This window comes from Bos indicus x Bos taurus, chromosome 3 (genome assembly GCF_003369695.1).
Source record: "Bos indicus x Bos taurus breed Angus x Brahman F1 hybrid chromosome 3, Bos_hybrid_MaternalHap_v2.0, whole genome shotgun sequence".
In the NCBI taxonomy this organism is placed as follows: Eukaryota; Metazoa; Chordata; class Mammalia; order Artiodactyla; family Bovidae; genus Bos; species Bos indicus x Bos taurus.
Genome location: NC_040078.1, coordinates 95,463,819 through 95,482,134, shown reverse-complemented (window position 1 = coordinate 95,482,134; position 18,316 = coordinate 95,463,819). Strand labels below are relative to the sequence as shown.

The following is an 18,316-nucleotide window of genomic DNA, read 5'->3' as shown; positions in this document are numbered from 1 at the left end:
TTTTCCCTCCCTTCTCTCCATCTGGAAATTAAAAGGATGTGGTAATGTAGAAACCAGGGAAGAGTACACTGAACATTCAGGAATATGGTTTCTAGTACTGCTTTCCCAACTAATTAGTTAGGGAAAACTGGATGGGTCACTTAGACTCTCTGACTCCAGCTTCTGACATGACTATTTCAGGTGATGAGAAAACAATTATGAAAATGCATGGAAGCATAAGATATTTTTACAAAACAAGCATAAACTGCATAGCATTACTAGGCTTGAGTTCTAGTTCTGCCCCTTGACAAAAACAAAAAACTTAGCTCTGAGTCTCAATTTATTTCTAAAATGGGGCTCATAAAACTTACTTCATAAGGTGATTGTGAATATTGAGTGTATAATGCTTGTGAAAACTTTTCAGAAACCTTAAAGCTGTCTAAACATATTAGTTGCTATTACTTGTATGTATGCATGTGTGCTAAGTCACTTCAGTCATGTCTGACTCTTTGCAACCCCACGGATTGCAGCCCACCAGGCTCTTGCAGGCAAGAATACTGGAATGGTTGCCATGCCCTCCTCCAGTATTACTTGTACACCAGTTCCTAAATGCTTTTCTCAGGATAACCTCTTTCATAAAACTTAAGCCAACAAGGACTCTCTTCCTTTCTAATCACTGCTTTAACGATCTTTACAACACAATTTAATACTCTGTAATTAAACTCTGTAATTTTTTTGTCTAATTGTTTCATCTACACATTTTAATATTTATTTTTGTTTATTTGGCTCCTCCAGGTCTTAGTTGCAGCATGTGGGATGTAGTTCTCGACCAGGGATCAAACTGGACGCCTGCATTGGGAGCTCAGAATCTTAACCACCACACCACCAGGGAAGCCCCTATGCATGTTTTAATCTCTCCTCAAAGTCTGAACGTCCCTTGAGATTATAAGCCATTTCATTCCATGTATTTTTATATTCACCATAGTTCATTCATGGCAAAGTCTTGGGTATATAACAACCAAAGCTTTTGAATTTATTTTTATTGGATGTCTAGTATGTACAGGTATTTTACACATCTTATCTCATTTAATGTTTACAACGGAATAAACAGAATAAAAAACTGCTCTGAGAAGTTAATAATGTGCCCAAAGTCATGCTATACAGTGAGGCTAGGTCAAAACTAGTGCTCTTTCCACTTACCTGTTGTTTCCCCACATTTTACCCTCCATAGTGTATAGTGAGGCGATTGATTCTTCTCTATGACCTAACTATTCATGGTTGGATATCCAGAGTAATTTTCTACCAGAAAAATAAATACTGAATTGAGAAAATTCATTTCACCAGAATTCCTTCCTTAAACAATTTCATTGCAGTGTCACAAACTAAGAGAATAAAAATGTATAGAGATTCTCTGTCCATAAACACGAGCAAAGAAAAATGGTTTTAATATATCCATCCTTAGTTGTTCTACTGCATGAACTCATGGAGCTCAGTCTAATTCAAATATAGATCTTTCTCTAGAATCTCCATGTTCTTTGATCTTCAGTTCAGTTCAGTTCAGTCGCTCAGTCGTGTCCGACTCTTTGCGACCCCATGAATCGCAGCACACCAGGCCTCCCTGTCCATCACCAACTCCTGGAGTTCACTGAGACTCATGTCCATCCAGTCAGTGATCCATCCAGCCATCTCATCCTCTGTTGTCCCCTTCTCCTCCTGCCCCCAATCCCTCCCAGCATCAGAGTCTTTTCCAATGAGTCAACTCTTCGCATGAGGTAGCCAAAGTACTGCAGTTTCAGCTTTAGCATCATTCCTTCCAAAGAAATCCCAGGGCTGATCTCCTTGCAGTCCAAGGGACTCTCAAGAGTCTTCTCCAACACCACAGTTCAAAAGCATCAATTCTTCAGCGCTCAGCTTTCTTCACAGTCCAACTCTCACATCCATACATGATCTTACCATTCTTCTTTCGAAAGGAAGTTTTATTTCATATTTTTTCAAATATATATATAATATAATCTATTTGTAAATATTTTGATAAATTTTTAGTTGTAATAATTTTCAATTTATCTAATACTTGCAAACATAGTACAGAATGTTCCTTTAATCCAGCTTCCTCTAATGTTACCATCTTACACAACCATGGTACTGCTATCAAAACTAAGAAATTAACATTGGCATAATACTGTAATGTTTCAGAGACTCTATTTGGATTTTTACATTAATGTACTTTTTCTGTTCCAGGGTCCAAGCCAGGATTAATGGTTCTGTTTCCTTAGCCTCTTCCAATTGTTAACAATTACTCAGTCTTGACTTTTGAAGAATAGTGGTCAGAACTTTACAGAATGCCCCTCAGTTTGGGTTTGTCTTATAATGTCTTCTCAGAATAATGCTGAGTTTATGGATTTAGGGGAGACCACAAACATAATATGTCCTGATCACATCATATCAGGGACACATGATATCAACATGACTTATTATCGGGGGTGTTAAGCTTGATCTTTCAATTAAGTTAACCAAGTTTTTAAACTGTTACTCAATTATAAATCATGAGATTAATGCTACTACAGTTAGATCCACACTCAAGTAATCAAAAACATATTATATATAATGATTTAATGTTCCTTAAGGCACTAGTGCCTGATCCTGTCTCGTTTTTTTTTTTTTTTTTTTTTCCTTTCTTTTACAACTTATTACAGAGAAAGGGAAAAGGATACAGGCCAAAACCAGCCCATGGAAGAAGCATTTAGAGAAAAATCTGGAAGGGTTCCAAACACAAAGCTTCCAGAGTCCTGGACTCTGAAGTAGTGGAAAAGGCCTAACATTTGGGAATCCAAGATCTGAGTTCAAATCTTATATCCACTACCTACTGGCCTTAGTCACAATTTCTATAAATCTCAATTCCTTCACCTGAAAAGAATGAGGAGATAGTTTTATTTACATCCCAGAGATGTTGTAAAGATTAAATAATGTATACATCGTATGTTATATCCAGGAAACACTACACAAATATTAATCGTTGCCATTATAAACTTTTGAGTTGCTTACTGTGCATTTTTTTCTCACTTTACAAAAAGACTTCCATAAGTGGTATGAGAACCCATATGAAAAAGCCTACTGAATCTCAGAAATAAAATGCCAAATGCCATTTCATTATGCCACAATAATGAAATGATGAAAAGTTCCCCTGAGTATACCAACCTGTTTCCTACCTCTCTTGGATCTATAAATATAATAAAAGGAAGATTTTGAAACTATGTAAATAAATTGTAAATACCATATATACATACCCATAAGTCATTCAGAAACTATGCATACTTAAGTCAAAGAGGGGGAAAGCACAAAGGAATTTGATTATAGTCTTTCTATAAGTCCTTTAAAATAAGTATGAATTGCTGAAAAGAAAAAGTTTCCATGACTGTTTGTATTTTATACCCAACTAAAAGGCTCTGTTTCAGTGTTTGAGATGTGCCATTACTGTGTTAAAAGACAAACTACTATTTTCAATATAGTAGATTCTTAACTGTAAATCTTTCTTGTATACCACGTTAGAATGTAAGCTTGTTGACCGCAGAGATACTCACCTTTGAATCTATTTCAGTGAACTAGCAATCAATATGAGATTTTCATTGAGGGTCCTCTGTAGTCTTACTTATGCTTTCTGAACTAAAATTGTAACTTCTGTGCCTCTGGACTGCCAGTTCTGGGTTATACAATAAGCAAACAAAGTATATGCTTTAGGACACCAGCAAAGCCAAAGTGAAAAACAAACACACACATACACACACAACTTCCTTAAATTGTTTAATATTTCAGCAAAATCACTCAAGTAGTAAGATGGGAAAAGTCAGAACCTTGTTGGACTTCTTCACATTTATTTTTTGGTCTTGTATTATTTTTATTTACACATTAGGTGAATTGGTGGGACATCAAAATCTTTTCAGTGCTTAGGATCTCCAAAAATCTTAATCCAGCTCTGTAGGCATCTTAAATTACCCTAAATTTTATTTCTTGTTATTCAGCAAAAAGAATTTTATTTCATGAAAATTATAAACCATGTATACCTATACTTCACATGAGTACAATTTAAGAATCTTCCTTATTACACTGTCTTCTCTTAGAAACCATAATAAATGCTAGACAGCAACTCTCATAAGTTGGATTAATGCCAGTTACCTTATCAGCCAACAATACTACTATATCATCACACACCCTCCAGCTGTACTGAAGGATTACATATTAATTTCCCAGAATAATCAGAAGTAAATTATATTATTTATGGTATTTACTGGTATATATGGAATCCTAAAAGTTCTATTTGAAATGTCTAAATACACGTAAGAAGCAAGAGGAGTTAATTTCTTGTGTTGTAGTTCATGTTTGATTCACATTTCAAGTTTAGTCACCTAAGAAAATAGCTCTGGTTATTTTTGTTAACAATTCCGTTAAAGGAAACACCACCAGATTGTTCAAAGTTTGAACTCTCCCTCTACCTACCAGGCAATCTGTTGCTAATGACTATCCAGATGTTGTTGGTGTGTTTCGTTGCTAATACCTACAGTGTACCTCAAAGAGCTCGGTATAGATGTTGCTTGAAAATATGCTTGCTAGAGGCCGGTAATAATTAGACCACCTGTCACTTTTTGTTTGGTTTCATTTTGCCCACTGGGTGCATCATGCAACAGTGTTGGATATTTTTAAGACCAAAAAATATAGAAAGCAGTAATTAATTAATCTTACATAGCTAAAAAAGGAAGTAAAAGTACAGAGAACTGGTACCTCGGACGACTGAAATAAACATTAGGGAAGATATTATTCCTTTACATTTAGACACCCCTCCCCCACCCCAAACAAGTCCCATCTAAAGTAGTCAGAGAGAACTTTGACAAAAACAAATGGCCTTCTTAGAAAACCCTTCCCAAGACCTACTTTAAAAAAAATTTTTGGCTTTAAAGTTAATTGCTTTTCTCCCTTTCCCCAAAGAAATGGAATATTTCCGTTTCAAGTCCCTGGAACATTAAGGCTTCAGAGTTCGTCGTGATTTCTTACCTACACCATGCCTTTAGTTTTCGTAACAATCAGTCTAGAAAAGACTTTTGCTTTTTCTGAGCACAGTTTTTTGCTGTCAGTCAGGTCTCTCCCTCCATCCCCGCGGCCACCTCGGCCCACCGCGGCCCTGGGCGTTGATCTGGCAGGTGCGGGGCCGAAGCGCTGGACTGAGAAAGAGGCCGAGTTTGCACAGAGCGCGCCACGGAGGTGGCGGCGGCAGCGGCAGGCCTGGCCTCCCGAATTTCGAGAGCCTGGCCGGGGAGCGCTGAGGCGGGCGGCCTGCCCCGCCAAGGCCGGGGAAAGACTAGCTCCGCGCCAGCCTCCTCTCTGCCTTCCAACAGTCAGCGCCGCCGAGCCTCCGAGGCCCTGCGGCTCTCCGCACCCTTAATTAACAAGCCTCGTTTCCCCACCTCCGGCCCCGCCGGCCTCAGGACAGCTCGGGGTTTCACGTCGCACCCTCCATTCCGCCCGCCAGCCAAAGGAGGCCAAACCCGGCTTTGCCGGGCCGAAAGCCGCTCCAGCCCGGGCCTGGCCGCTGGGCTGGCGGGTGGGAGCCAGCGCAGGAGACAGCGAGGGAAGCGGAGAGCCGGGAGGCGGGAGAAAGGGCGCGGGGCTGGGGGCGGGGCGAACCGGGCTGAGAGCTCGAGCGCCACCAGGGCGGAGGGCGGGGCGTGGGCGGCGCCCGGCCTTCCCGCTCCCGCGGTGCTGTAACTCCGCCGAGCCTCCTTAAAACTCTGCCGTTAAAATGGGGGCGGGTTTTTCAACTCAAAAAGCGCTCAATTTTTTTCTTTTCAAAAAAAGCTGATGAGGTCGGAAAAAAGGGAGAAGAAACCGGCACCGTCTCTGCAGCGGCAACAGAAGCAGCAATTGTTTGAGCGAAAAAAGAAGCGAGGGAGGGAAGGAAAAGACCAGAAAGGGGCAAGACGCACAAGTGTCTGTAGGGGTGAAGGGAGCAGGGACCAGTGATTTGGGGGGGACCGGCTACAAAAGAAACTGTCACTGGGAGCGCTGCGGCTCGGGAGGAAGCGGTGCTACCCGGCTAGGCTCCCGGGCACAGCTGGCTGGCGGCCGCTGCCCTATCGGCGGCACAGGCTGGGGGCACAGGCCAGGGGACTGCGAGAGGTTGGCGAAGTGGCACAGGGCGCCGAAGCCGTTGAGCTCTCGCCGAGGGCGGAACTGGCTGCGCCCTGGAATTGCGGCGACTCGCAATACTCAGAGCTTGGCCTGAGACTTCCTAGGACCCTTCCGATCTCTGGAGCCCTCAGAAAACCGGGAAAGTAAGGAAAAGAAGCGGCGGTCGCTCAATGAGCTTCTACATTAGGAAGTCTGAACTGGCTCGGTTGTAGGCGGGAAGTTACCAGTGGGCTGCCCCGTGCAGCCGCGATGCTGCAGCGCGCTGCCTCAGCAGCCGGGGCTCCATAGACACTTCCCGCATCTCTCTACCCCTTCCTCACGCTGCTGGGCGTCCCAGGACCCGGTGGGGCCGGCATGACCGGCTTGCCGGGGGCCCGCCGCGCGCCCGGCCGTCTCCGGAGACGCGCGCCGAGCCTGGCTCCCACGGCCTCTCAGGCTCGGCAGGGCTGCGGTAGCCCGGCGGGCGGGCTCCGGAGCCCTCCCGCAAGGCATTAGCCCGCAGCTCGGCCTGGACGCGGATTAAGACTCATCCGGAGAATCGAAGGCCACGGAGGAGTCCTTACGACCTGTAACTTGAGGGCCACGGAACTGCTACTCTCGTTTGATTTTGGTGATCATCTTTAACCCCCGGAGCACATCAGCATCCAGCCACCGAGGCGCTCTCCCTGCAGCGGAGGACTCAGAACTACCCCTTCGCCGAGACGGATGGAGACCGAGCCCCTCGGAGGACCTGCCCCTGCGGTACTGGCTCGCGCGGCTCAAGTCACTGCTGAGAACAAGGGTGGGTTAATACCTTTTCTTCCCCCATGTCTCTTTTTCCACGGTATTTTCTGCCCTAACCTAGTCCCTTAAATCTCCGCATACATTCCTCCTGGGGATCTGTAGTGTAGGTACGTGCCAGCTCTGCCTACATTTTACGTCCAGAGTAATTTACCAGGAATATATGTGTGTCTGTATATCTCTCAGTTTAATCACCAGAATTCTTCATAGGGGTTAAGCTAAAAAGCGAGGAGCGGAGCCCCTCTCCAATGGCTCAGTTTTGCTGAATAATCACGTGTGAATCGAGGGGCGGGCTTTTGGCAGGCAGATCTTACTAGTATTTACTACCAAGCTCTACTCCAGATTAACCATCCCAGTCCTTCTGTCAGTCTCCGATGCCATCATGCAGCCTGGTTAGGAGCGAAGGAAAGGGGAAAAAGAAAAACAACTAATTCATCTTTTCCCGATCGTCAGGACCCTAAAGAATGGCCGAGCCTTGGGGGAACGAGTTGGCGTCCGCAGCTGCCAGGGGGGACCTAGAGCAACTTACTAGTTTGTTGCAAAATAATGTAAACGTCAATGCACAAAATGGATTTGGAAGGACTGCGCTGCAGGTTGGTATCCAGAGAGGTGGGGAAAACAGGTCAACAATGTTGCCTACGTGACCCGGGTTTCTAGAATAATAGCTTTCAAGCTTTCAGGGGTACTAAATTTCACTGTTCTTAAAACTAGTTGGTTGCCATATTTTATATCTTTAAGTGGATCCAACTCCCCAAAATGACGTACTTTGAACAAACTCGTCAAATCCAATAACATCCTCTATATCAAGTGGGTTCCAGGTTTGGTCTTAATTTTTGGAATGTTTTTGTGACTGTGGGGATTGTATACCAGTCGTAGCAGCGCCGAGTTTTTTTGGTTTTTTTTTTTTTAGACAGTTCTGTAAACACGTTATTATGATTATTATTTGAAGTAAATACACTGCTATTAGTGGTTTCCGTACTTTGCTCCAATAATTGACTTTAACGTTAATTTTCCTGACTACTGGGGAGGGTATTTTTCCTTCAAATGCTTCAAGTTTTGACAAACGACCTTTCCTCGTTTGGAATGGGTGGCCTGGGCACGGGCACAGGATGTACATTTCACAGTTAATATAATACCATCCACCCATTCAGGATTGAGTAGGAATAAAAAGTTGAATTTTCTAATCAGAGCTCAGTTTATAGTGTTTTTGTCTCTGCGGTCTTACCGTGGTATGTTCTAATTTTTAGTAATTAGATTTACAAGCAACAAATGAAACATGTTCAGCTGCCAAGTATTGTACCTGATAACTTTTTTCCTCCTCTGAACGTTATCATGTAACTTGGTTGCAAGGCTTAGAAACAGAAAAATGGCAAAGTAGTCTCAAACAGTTGCTTTATCTGAGTTCTGATGATATTCTTATAAGCAGTTCGTATTTGAAATGCAACACTTAAAGCTGTTTTTGAAAATCCACTGGGGAGAGGGTTTTTAGAGTGCTTTGTTTTTATTTGCAAGAATGAAAAATTTAAGTGACAGGAGATGTACTACTAACAGACGAAAATCATACACCCTGTATATTTTAAATCAGAATACACTGACTTTGCAAAAATTTCAGTATTAAAGAAGCTTATAGATAGATACTAAATTATTTATCTTGTTATTTCAGATATATTAAGTGGGGAAAGGATTTTTTTATTTTTCCACCTCGTAGTTTTTAACAGGTATTGTGATGATAGTAATGTCATAAATTTAATATATTGAAATTTTTCCTATTGAACATTCAAATATTATATAAATCTCACAAAGAATGAGCCACTTAACCCTGTAAGAATAGGATCTTGCAGGACTTGTGACGAGCAGGAAAACTAGGAGATTAATACTGCAAAACAAAAGTTTTGACAAACATTTTTAATACAACTCTGCAGTCTTGTTTATATTAAACATACTTATCAAGATATTAGCACCCACTTATTGTGGCTTAGTCGTAGTACATATAATGAAACACACACAAACAGGAGTCTCAAAGCTTGTTTTCAGTATGTATAATCCTGACTGAAGTTGTATCATAACTCAAGAAAGAACTTTCTTTCAAAACAGTTTCCAGCATTGCTATTATTTTCTGTGGAATATGGCAAAATTTCTCCTACAGTAATGTTTATTTAACTGAATTACAAAAGGTTTTTCCCTCTTCCTAGTGTTAGCCTCTCAATCAGGATAATATCAAAGGCCCTGATCGTACATTTGCTTTACAAAGATCCAAGGTGTCTGTCTCCTATTTTTCTCAGTTCAGGTCCTTAAATGTAACTAAATATTTAGAGGCAGTTGTGGTAAAAATTAGATTGTGTTAATTTTTAATAACCAAAAAGTGTATTTCACCTAAGTTCTTAAAAAATAAATTATGTATCATTTTTAACCACTGCCCCAAAGTAAAGGCCAAAAGTCAGCAGAGTTTTATCAACAGGGAAGCTTAACATCTTGGTCATCTATATAGTTTGAATTAATAAAATATTATTCATTCTAAATATATTTTATATTACTTAATTTGTGATTTTTAAAACAAACATTCTAAAGAGATAGATCAGCTTTGTATGTTTTTCCAGGATGTATTTAATTTCGAGTGTCTACTATGCAATCTATTTACTATAACTTTAGGTTATTATGAATATACCTAGGAATAAAACAATTAAAATGCTGAAATTTCCTTGCATGTTAATGAGACTATATTTTTTCACAACTAGATTATATGTATTGTATAATTTCATGCTGCTGTACAAAATACTTTATAATTATGAGAGCCTAATAGAGACCTCTTATTAGAGTGAAATATATTCAAACACCAGTACATAAGTCTTTATCATGTAAATTAGTTGTATGTTGATAGCAAATTTTAATATCAAATTCTGGCTTTTAAAATATTGGCAGTTTACAAATAACTATTCCTAAATGCCTGATAATAACTGCAAAAGGAAATAAGATGAGGTCACCAGTTGATTAACAAACAGGCTGAAACCACAGACAAAGCTTTCTATGTCCCAAAATATACGTTAAATATCTTACTTTCTCTTCTTTTGCTCAATTGAAAATTTGGAAACTAGCTAGAACTTTTTAGGAGACAGTAAGTAAAATAGTAGAATGACTGTTCCATTCCTTTTAAGAACAGTTGCCATACAGTCTTTTCCTGTCTAATATAAGGCATATCATTAATATGTTATGTTTTAGATAAATCAGTATCATTGGCAATGTAAAAAACACTTGCTTTTAAAAAAAAACACTTTAATATTCAATAACGTTTTAATTTTTCAAGTGGAGGATTCTAAAAACTAAATACACCTAGTAACCCACATGAAATAATTGCAAAGAAAAAAAAACATTTAAAAATTACTTGGAAACTTCGGGCTTATCTGTTTGGAGAGAACTTGTGAAAATTAATAATTTAAGAAAATACCAGGTTTGGATTTTTAAGAGATCATTTTTACACTAGTAAAATCAGCCTAGATGGAGTCTGGTGTGTGGAAATATTTCTTTGAGGATTTAAAGAAGCTCATTCTCCTTCTTTTTAGCTATTTATAAATTTTTACCCACATTTAATTTTACAGAACAGGCACATTTTATGAACATGATGAACCAAACAGAAGACTTACTTAAATCTCAAATTCCATTTCTTTTATTTTAATAAATTCATGAAATTACACTAACTCTTTATGGGAGACCGAGAGCTGAGTTGTCAGTGAATTTTGTACAATCGCACTCATTCTATTTTTATTAATCGATATATCCTACTTTGGGGCTCGTTTAAGATATTCCATCATAGAAGCTCAATTTTTAGAAGTTTTCTTCTACGTTTACTCATCTGCTGCAACTGAGCCCTTCAAACTCCATCACATGGGTCTTCCCAAAGCACTCCTTCACCAAAAAAAGTTACATAAATAGAAAGATGGATATTCTAAAAGAGTCTTGTAGTAGGAGCGCTTGAAGGATTCTACCGTTTTTTCTCCTCTTCTAGGTTATGAAACTTGGAAATCCGGAGATTGCCAGGAGACTACTACTTAGAGGTGCTAATCCCGATTTGAAAGACCGAACTGGTTTCGCTGTCATTCACGATGCGGCCAGAGCAGGTTTCCTGGACACTTTACAGACTTTGCTGGAGTTTCAAGCTGATGTTAACATCGAGGATAATGAAGGGAACCTGCCTTTGCACTTGGCTGCCAAAGAAGGCCACCTCCCCGTGGTGGAGTTCCTTGTGAAGCACACGGCCTGCAAAGTGGGGCATCGGAACCATCAGGGGGACACCGCCTGCGACTTGGCCAGGCTCTACCGGAGAAACGAGGTCGTTAGCCTGATGGAGGGAAACCGGGCGGAGGGAGCTGCGAATCTGCAATGAATGTGGGGAGGGCTCTCCCACACTGTCTTCTGTTTTGTCAGTTAATTGATTGGCTGTCCTATTTTAATATCATTTGTTAAAATTCAGTTTTGTCATATTTTAAGCAGCTAGTTAAAGCCTCTGAAACTGCTAAGTGGAAATCTTACTACAGCTTTATGAATATATTTAAGCAACATCTCTTTCACCTGCAAAACCCTGAGTTCTAACATGTAATTGCAAAAGCTTTGGCTTTCTTCTGAATATTTTATCTTTCCCTGACTTTTCTCCTTGCCTCTCCCTTTGCCAGTCTCAGTACCCAACTTGGAGACTTTGTTTTTAAAATGGTTTGTCCTGATGTTTCTTTTGCCTGATTAAAACACATTTTCAAAACAGGACAATGTTTTCTGTGATTTCCACGCCTCTTATAATCCACATGTGATATGCTTCTTGCTAAGGAGAACTAAACTGAAAGATCATGGTGTTTTAAGTCTTGACATCAGAACTAGACATATTCTATTGATGATCCAGTTAAATGCTTTTCTTTCTCTCCTCATGCCTCCCAGCAAAGATTTTACTTGATGCCTAATATGTCTGCTTTAAAATAGAGTAAGAACAACATTTTTTTGGAAATCAAACCTGAAATTACTTCAGTGTAGATTTATCCTAATATTTGATCTTCCTTTTTTCTCAAAGTTAAGTTAAATCGTTGAAAAACAGGTTTCAGAAGTAACGATCTGGAATCAAATATATGTTAGCCCTAAAAGCCACTTCAAAAAGAAATTGCCATTAAAAAGTGCTTCCCATTTGTTGATTTTTTTAAAATCACAAAATGAAACAATTGGTTAAATAGTATATTTCCCAAAAGTATACCATAAGTATGCTAAATGTAACAATGGCTTTTTCTCCCTGAAATACCAGAAGTGTAAAATTATAAAATGTTTAAGTATTAAAATGCACTGCAAATACCAATATTGAGGTGATAAAAAGCTTAGCAAGAACATATATATATTAATTACATGTGTCATTATTTATTTAGGGGCTACAGTATAATAAATATAGAAACTTTTACAGTAAATAAATAGGCCACTCCTACACATAGTACTTGATTCCCTCAAAACTTTTTAGTAAAGGCATATAAAACTCTTAATAATACATCTAGCTAAAAATTTTTTTGAATGAAATAGAAATATCAAATTTCCAAGAGAATTTTCCTGTATCTACTACTTAATGTTATTTTAAAGATTTCACCAAAGGATTTCAATGCAGTTACCTCTTATAAATTTATAAATACTTTATTCTTCATCTCCCACATGAACAAAAATGTTTTATGTAAAAGGTCCCTCCTTCTGTTTCATAAGCTCCCTGCCCTCGCTCCAAAAAGAACAAAATACTTGAAGGTTTATTGAAGGACATGGTTCTGATGCTTGCCCTAACAAGGATTGGAAGGTTGCAGACAAGTGGTTTTCGATAATTTATTTTTCATAGTAGTATAAAAGAATATGCAAGAAAAAATCCTTTTCATTTGGCATTTTAAGTTCACCTTCCCTATGTCAAGTGCAACAAGACTTCAACTTCTGCCATCTCAAACCACAAGTTACTGAAAAAATTTATTTTTGACAGCAACATGAAATTAAATGTAAAACACTTATTTTAAAGTTTAGGAAAAAAGTAGAAATTGAGATGATTTTGAAAGAAAAGGGTGTATTTTGTATTTAAAAACTAGAATCAATATACAAAATACACTGCTTGAGTAAGCTGAATACTTTCTAAACACAAGACTATTACTAAAAATAAAAGTAATACTTCTTACAAGTTGCAACTGTAAAAGATAAATGTTTCTTAAAGTCGATTTAATGGACTTTTCAGTATCCACCAAGGATAAGCATTAAAATCGCTCTTTAGCTATTTCGAATATAGGATGTTCATTGAAGTTAAAGAGCGGTACTTCTGCGCTTGCCTTAGTCTCAGATGGTCGGAGCACGGTGAGGAGAAAGAGCTCTCTCTCTCTTCATCAGCCTAAAACTTGCCTAGACATTAAAACATCGCCACTTTTCTTTGGTTCTTCGCAGGAAATAGCTTTGCTAATCTAAGTATTTTAGAAATGAGTTGTGTGGTCCCCTCTAGGAAATATGAAAAGCCATTATTCAATCTCTTAAAAACCTCGACAATATTCAGTAAGACAAATACACCGAAATGTATAGGATGGAAGAAACTATACTGCAGAGTTTAACGGGGTTTAATTTACAGCCAGCTGAGACCGGAAAGGATCTGAGCTTTTTCAGATGCAGAGTAGAGAGGCAAGTGCTAATCAATGAAGTGACCAGGGCCTCAGGGGACGAAGACAGAGAAAGAGTGGCGCGGCAGTAGGCAGAGATGCGTTTCTCAATTATTCTCTGAGCCCGCATCCACGTCGGGAAACTCAGGCTTAGCCTTTGCTCAGTAAAATGAACCCCCGGCATATACCTGGGGCAAAGCAGGGCCGGTGAGGGGTTGCGGGGAGGGTGGGGGAGAACACCAAAAGGACCTCAGTCCATGTTCTGGTCTCCAAGCCACCAAGCAAACTGCACTTTATCATTTTTTGGTAGTAAATCAATAGTTCTCTGATAAACAATACACATCTCCTAATAGTGTGATGAGCTCCTACAAACACACACCACGCTGGGAGACCAATAAATGGATAAAATATTTCTGTCCCAGGAAAGCATTTCAATTAGTAATATTGTAAATGTCCCTGATAATGTGGGTCAAACAAACGTTGTGGAATCCGTAGCCCCGGACTGGTTTCGAAATCTCAGTTCCCAAAAAGGTGCTTTCGGCTTTTGCCGGGGGAAGAAGTAATCGTCCAGAAGTGCTGAAAGAGCACAGTGCTGGAGCGAGAAAGGGTCGTACTCCCAGCCTTCCTGACTGCCCTAAGCGACCTTCATCAAAAAGGAGGGGGGTAGGGTGAGGGGTGGAGGGGAAGGAAAAGTCCGGGTCTTGGTCTATGGAGACTGCTTTGATTTTTACACCACAATTTCAAAATAATCAGATTCACGTTAGGGACCTAATGAGAGGCTGGAAACAAGCTTCCAGCCTAAGACTCGGGGTAAAAAGGCTCTGCCCGTCGTCAACCCAAGTCCTCTATGGAGGGGCTGCAGAGTCATCCTTTCTGTTCCTTCGAAATTCTCCAGACTCCAACCGCAGCTCCCGGCTCCCTAGCGAGGAAGCTGGAGCCCAGAGCTCCCTCAGGGCGCGCAGAAAAGCCCGGGGTGGGGGTGGGGGAGTTTCAAAACCGTTAGCTCGCGTTGTGTTTTTTTTTTTCCCCTCCCTCGCTAAGGTTTCTTTTCTTTTCTCTTCCTGTCCAAATATTTCAAATTTCCGCGCCTTAAATAACAGTCTCCTTTTATTTAGTTAGTTTCCTCGGCAGGTTTGGCCGCCCGCTTGTCTCTGCCCCCCAGCGGGCCCGGGGCGCCTTGGATGCCTCGGTGCTGCCTGCAGCCCCTGTGCGCTGCCCCCCGGCCCAGCCAGCGCGGCCCGGAGCGCGGCCGCCGGAGCCACAGCCCCCTCTTGCCGCGACCTCGCCTGACCCGACTCTCCCAGCACCCAGAGCCAACTAAGGCCGCCCCCCGCCCGGACGCTCGTCTGCTCCCAGCTCGAGACTTCCCTCCCCGGACTTTGGAGTCTCTTCTGCTTTGGGGTTTGGAACCCGATCGCCCTGGAGCGGCTGAAGAGCCGCGGCGATAGGAAGGCAGCGGAGGAGGCCAGTGGCCGGAGACTGCCCCAGCCCCCACCCCGCGGGTAACCTTGGAGGCGCCCTCGGAGTGAGTGTGTGCGCTGCTGCGCCAGCCGGCTGGGGCAAGCGGGCGCACGGCGCGGCAGGCAGGAGGCGGGAGCGGGGGCGGGGAGGGGGAGCGGGCCCCGGTGCCTCACTGCAACCGCCAGAGCGCCCCGGGTGCTACGGGCTGCCAGGGCGGCCAGGGTTCCCCGGCCCTGGCCCTCAGGCAGCGGTCCCTGAGGAGGCGGCGGCCATCCCTCTGGATGGTTCCGGCGACCTATGCCTGAGGACTGGGGCCGGAGGGCGACTTGGGAGCAGGGGCGAGCGGGCCGGTGAGTGCCTAGCTCTCCGCAGAGGTGAGCTGGCGGCGGGACCGGGCGCGGCGGCTGGAGCAACTCCATGCCCAATGCCAATGCCAGCACTCCCTCCCCCTCCCCCCGTGACAGCTGAGGACAGCCGGGCTCCGAGCCTCACGTCCAACTGCGAGGAGGCAATTGCCTCTCCGGCTTCTCACCCTCTTCGACTGTCCGAAAAGTCCTATGGTGTTGCCCTTACCCCACAAATTATTAGACGTCCGAGACTGAAAATGCACATTCATTCGGAAAGACCCTCAGCTTGAAACACTGAGAATTGTAGGCCCGTCGGGACTTTGGGTGGGGCTGGGGTGCGCAAAACACCTAGAAGTGGTCTTGTTTTTCAACCCGGAATAGAGCCGAAAATCCAGTAAGGATCTTCAGCGGTGCCTGAAAAGATTAAAAACTCTGCAGATCTGGATATTCACTTGGTAAATCAAGTTTCCAGTGAAATGTTTTGCCATCTGCTATAGAAACATTGTGCGAGCTTCAGGTGTTAGGATGTGGGTTTGGAATTTTCTGTGCTGTCTTTAATCCTCAAAGACATTCAATAACAGCATGGTAACACACCCGGCAAAGGAGCAGAGGTTATCCTTGCCACCACAGCACCTGCAAAAGCACAAGTGGGTCTCCTTCCTAAGTTCTAAAATGGCTTCAGGACGGTCCAGAGGTACCAGCACATAAGAGGAGAGGGACAGGGGGCTGAAGGAGTTTGCACATTTTCTAAAACTACACAGATACTGTTATACTAAGAGTGTTTGACCTCATCTCTCCTCTCTCCAGTCACCACTGGTCAAGGAAGATTTTCAGTGTAGGCCTATTCAATAATTCAACTTACAGACTTTTTCTCTTCCTTCCCCCTCCCCGCCCCCCCGCAAAAAAAAAAAAAAAAAAGTCAGCCAAAAACATCAGCTCTTTGGGGGAGGAAGTAAAAAAACCACCAATCCTTATCCAAACTACCCGTCATTTCTTTGAGCATTAAGAAGAAATCCTACATATAATCTATACTGTGAAAGAAAAAAATAATTTACCAGGACCTCAGATGCATTCAATTGATATAATTAAAGTGATATTAATTGCTTTTTAACATTAAAATAATGGGACAATTTGTGGAATTGATAGGTGAAAAGCTTAAAAAAACTGCATTGAAATGTTTGGAAATGGGAGCTTCTGATCCCCTTTATATTTCATAAGTACAGTAGTTACTTAGAAAAAAAACCTGATACTTTATCTTGACCATATAAAGCAGTATCATTCTAACTAATTTTATTTTAGTTATACGCCTTAGTTTTTCAGATTAGTTATAAGCAGAGTGAAAGTTCACATATAAAGCAAAACTGACGTCTTTAATGTTAAAAGTTTAATTTAGAAATGCAACTAAATTATCACAACTATACTAAAGTACAGTTCACTCCCTTGTTTCTTCTAAGTGTACAGTTTGTACAACTTGCTGGTAAAGAAGTCTGTCGTGGGTTTAAAATGTATGCCTTAGAAACATAATTTCCTAAAGTAAAAAATAACTCACTGTGCTTTAAGAATGATTATTCTATAATTTGGCTATTCTGTACTATTGCTAATGTAACAGTATCTTCTTTTATATTTTGGAACTATTGTAAAAGCCATTTGGGCCCAAATTGTTCTTGTTCCAAAGTTTTCTTCTTCAGATATTTTTACTAAGAAGTGGCTGTCCTTAATGATATAGCAGCATTCTGATGCCCATTCTGTTAATTCAAGAACTTCACATTAGACTTATATACACATTTAAAAAGAAATGTGCATTTCTTCTTTTGTCCAAGTTCAGAACAGATGTGGATGAACGTTAACATTTGAAAGGCCTAGAATAATTAATTTGCAAATCAGTTATTACACTGTCATGATGAAAGATGAAATTTTAAAAATCTCATATATCAAAAGAATAAATGGGATCACATTATTAAGTAGCATTTGATGTTGATTAATAGTACAGTGTTACCTATCTCAAATTCAAATAAGTGATAGTGTGTATTGTGGTATGATTTTTAACTGTGAAAGACAGTTATGTAATACTCCTCTGATATATAAAAGGGGTTGAAGTCCAGAATATCTTTTTGAATGTTACATAAGATATAATTAAAATGCATTAGTTTAAAAAAAACTTAACTACACTATCACCTATGTTTTTGGCTGTCCCCATATTTCTTTCTTTCTCTTTTTTCCAACTTCTCTTACTTTTTTGTCTCTACATTATAGGTGATGAACAAAAATAGCATGTAGAAAAAGGTTTCCAGTTCTCCTTTATTCCTGCTGCCTCAGTCACCTACTTCTCTATTCATAAATATGACTTCAATTTTAAAAACCCTGTTTTGTGATGCTAAAAAGTAGTCATTCCCATTAATTAAAATTTATCATAGGTCTATGAGTGAAAAAGCATTGTCTGTATTTTATTTAAAATAAAGTTAAGTGAAAAAAATGGTCATTAGGTTGTAGCAAGTGTATATTTATGTTTTGAATATAAATTAGTTGGAATCTTAAAATACATTCAAATTTTGACATATGCTAAGGTTATAATTTTAGAATCAAGATCTTGAAAATATTAAATTTAGTTTCTGGTCTTTGCAAAATAATTTAATATATTTTAATTTGTCACAGTAAGGTAAGGCTAATTGTTTTAACTTGCAAAAAGTTAGAATGTTGATACTTGGAAAATATGAAGAGAGGACTATGATATCAAATCCAAGGCAGCGTTTTCTTTTTTTAAGTAAATTACTCCTACTGGTAAATTATATACTTTAATTGTAGTGATTATTATTTTATAATTAAATTTTACACTTGGCAGATGGACCAAAGTTCTCTGTGTTTATCTATAAGCATATATTTGGTTAGGCAGGTAATCCAAATAATACTTTGTAGTCTTGTTATATATGAGCATTTTTATGT

General features: G+C 40.6%; 1 protein-coding gene across 1 annotated transcript; it reads left to right on the top strand.

Moving 5' to 3' along the window:
* The first annotated feature begins 5,688 nt into the window (after positions 1–5,688).
* CDKN2C (cyclin dependent kinase inhibitor 2C) lies at positions 5,689–11,688 on the top strand. Its single transcript, XM_027537299.1, has 3 exons — positions 5,689–6,937; positions 7,390–7,529; positions 10,937–11,688. Exons 2-3 carry the CDS (start codon positions 7,401–7,403, stop codon positions 11,312–11,314), a joined length of 507 nt encoding a protein of 168 aa, XP_027393100.1. The 5' UTR covers positions 5,689–6,937; positions 7,390–7,400; the 3' UTR covers positions 11,315–11,688.
* Positions 11,689–18,316: the final 6,628 nt, after the last annotated feature.